Below are 2,500 nucleotides of genomic sequence, written 5' to 3'. Positions count from 1 at the left end.
ACATTCTCAGTGCTCAGTGTGGCCGGCTAAACGCTTGCCTCATCTGCGTCCCGGATGCTTACCCCTTCCTTTTCGTTCTCCATCAGCACCTTCTTCAGTGCGACGAACTTCTTGGTCGATTTCTTCTCTCTCGCCTTGAACACCTCACTGTGGGAAGGGGCAGAAAATGGGACACGGGGCGGGGTAAAATGAGCAAATCTCCGTGGCCGTCCTGCCGCGGACAACGTCTGCCCCACTCACCCGAACGTTCCCTGGCCGATTTTCGTCACCTTCTCGTATTTGCTGGATTCATCGCAGTACGGGAAGTCGTAGGTTTCGATGTACTTTTGTTTATCGGCCAGGCTGAGCACCGTGGTGGAAGTCGCCACGTTACCGGCCGCGGCCCCACCGCCGGAATGTTCGGCCGCACTCATGATGCGCTAAACTGTGCTCTCCTCGGTTCCACGGAGCAGCCAAATTCGGAGACAAAAAGGTCAGATTTCCTTTTATTTGCGGATTTTTGATTTCGCGGATCAAGGAAAACACAATTTTCGCCAAAAAAACAAAGGCAATCGTTTACATCTCCTCGGGGCTTCACGAGTCCAATTTTCCAAAAACCGGTTTTTAGGAAAATTCGACTCCTGGAACCGCAGGCCCGTAAACAATAAGACCCTCTCGCTCACTCCAGTTCGAGTTCCGCTAAGAGTGAGCGGGATGGAATCCGCCCTGTTGCAACCGCTTCTTTCCCTCAACGGTCGTTGCCAACGATGATTTTCCGCTGTTTGTCGAATTGCGTTCACCGGCGTTCAAATTTTGTAAAATCTTTGGGGAAAATTAATTAAAATCCTAATTCCACTCATTAAAATGCTTCATTATTCTTGAAGCAAATTAAATCCCTCGGAGTCTTGTCTTAGTTGATTGATTTGTATTGCCAACCGAAGTTATGAGCGCACACTCTTGGAGGAAATGATAAAATGTTTCAAGAATGCCCGCATTCGTCACTTCCCGTTATGCAAATAAATTTACAGTTTGTCTCACAAAAATCCATGCCATTTGCTCAAAAGATAGTAGACTCAAATAACGAAACCCGCACGATCCTCATTGTTTCCGTGTTTAACCAACAAATCTTACCTACAAGTCTCTGTTTTATTCAAATGTTTTGTTTCCGCCAGTGTTGCATCGTTTTACAAATAGTCCTTACTCTTAAGCGCTAAATTGAACCCAAAAGGAAAAAGAAGCGCAGACACTCCTCTATGAGAAACACTCGCCATTGCGACGCCGATTCGTCCACGGCACCGGGTTGAGTGTCGCTGCATTTGATTTGATCCAAAGCACTTGAACCTCTCCTTCCACGCTCCCATTCCATTCTATTTCAGATCTTGCTCTAACTCTAGTGCTGCTGCTGCTGCTCATCTTAAGCGCAGCGCAGTAGGGATGCCATCCGGCCATCGGTTGAGTCTTGTGCCTACCGGCCATTGATGGGTGGCCAGGCCAGGACGCATAAGCCCCCAAACTGGTGGGCGCGCATTTACGCGATCTGAATTTACGATTAAGGCGGTTTATGTTTTTTTTTATTAATTATGATGTTTTTCAAAAACGACAGACTACTATCCGCCCCTCGCGCTGGCTCCGAAACGAACCGGCAAACATCTGCACATCTCTTCCTTTTCTTCATCGTCAATTCATTGTGTTTTCATGTGTTCCGAGTATGTGTGTTTTTTGTATGTGAGGGTGCACGTGTGTTTGTGTCCTTCTGTCTTCTAGTGTAAGGATGATGTTCTAATTAGTTAGATATATTCGGCAGGATCATGCTCGGCACACCCTGGAGCCCGTTGCCGCGTTCTTCTTGCGCCTGGCCTATGGTGTGTGTGCTTCACCTGCATTAGGTAATAAGTTCTTTGGTTCACGTGACTTACACCTTTTTCCTCTCCCCTTTTCCATTCTACCTCCTGCGCCTGTACCACACAGGTCGGTTATAGTGGCCTTAGATTTTGAATTAGTTACCCTCCCCACTGCCAGAGGCCACATCATAGGCATACGCATCATCATCTTTCCTATCCCTATAGCGCTATAAGTGATTTACTGGATATTTCGGGAGTAATCTGGGGGGAGTGGCTGGCACGGGAGGCACACTAGGGCCCGCGGAGAATATTGCAGTGAGTATATCGCCGTTTCTTGGTTTTTCTTCTTCTTCGTGGTTTCTTAATTGGTCGAGAGTATTATGTGAAGGGTAACGCCTGTCGATATTTGCTCCCCACCGCCTACCTACCACCCACCCCCCACCCCCTTCCCTTCCTCCTTCTCTTTCATCGCACGGTTAGGAGTTTTTGATTCAATCTGAGAGCGACTTTAGGATCCAAACCATCGGCCACGGTCATCCATTATTGGTGGAGGATCGACGATCGATCGGAGTTGGCAAATGAAATACTATCAATTATGGAAGCTGGAAAGAGTGTATATGATGGTGGTGGTGGTGTTTGTGACTTTCATTTCCATCCAGTAAATTCCTAATCTTCATAAT

At 47.4% G+C, this 2,500-nt stretch overlaps 1 protein-coding gene across 1 annotated transcript in view; it reads right to left on the bottom strand.

Moving 5' to 3' along the window:
• The window catches only part of LOC126569425 (cyclin-dependent kinase 9), a 1,756-nt gene extending 1,228 nt beyond the window's left edge, over positions 1–528 (bottom strand). Inside the window, exons 1-2 of the mRNA XM_050226503.1 lie at positions 241–528; positions 63–147 (exon numbers count right to left, since the gene is read on the bottom strand). Of these exons, the coding sequence (XP_050082460.1) occupies positions 63–147; positions 241–413 (258 nt within the window). The 5' untranslated portion in view covers positions 414–528. The remainder of the gene's footprint in view (positions 1–62; positions 148–240) is intronic.
• Between the last annotated feature and the right edge of the window lie 1,972 nt (positions 529–2,500).

The sequence above is a fragment of the Anopheles aquasalis genome, chromosome 2 (genome assembly GCF_943734665.1).
Source record: "Anopheles aquasalis chromosome 2, idAnoAquaMG_Q_19, whole genome shotgun sequence".
Taxonomy (NCBI): domain Eukaryota; kingdom Metazoa; phylum Arthropoda; class Insecta; order Diptera; family Culicidae; genus Anopheles; species Anopheles aquasalis.
Note: the sequence above shows the minus strand (reverse complement) of the source record. Positions and strands in the feature narration are given on the sequence as shown.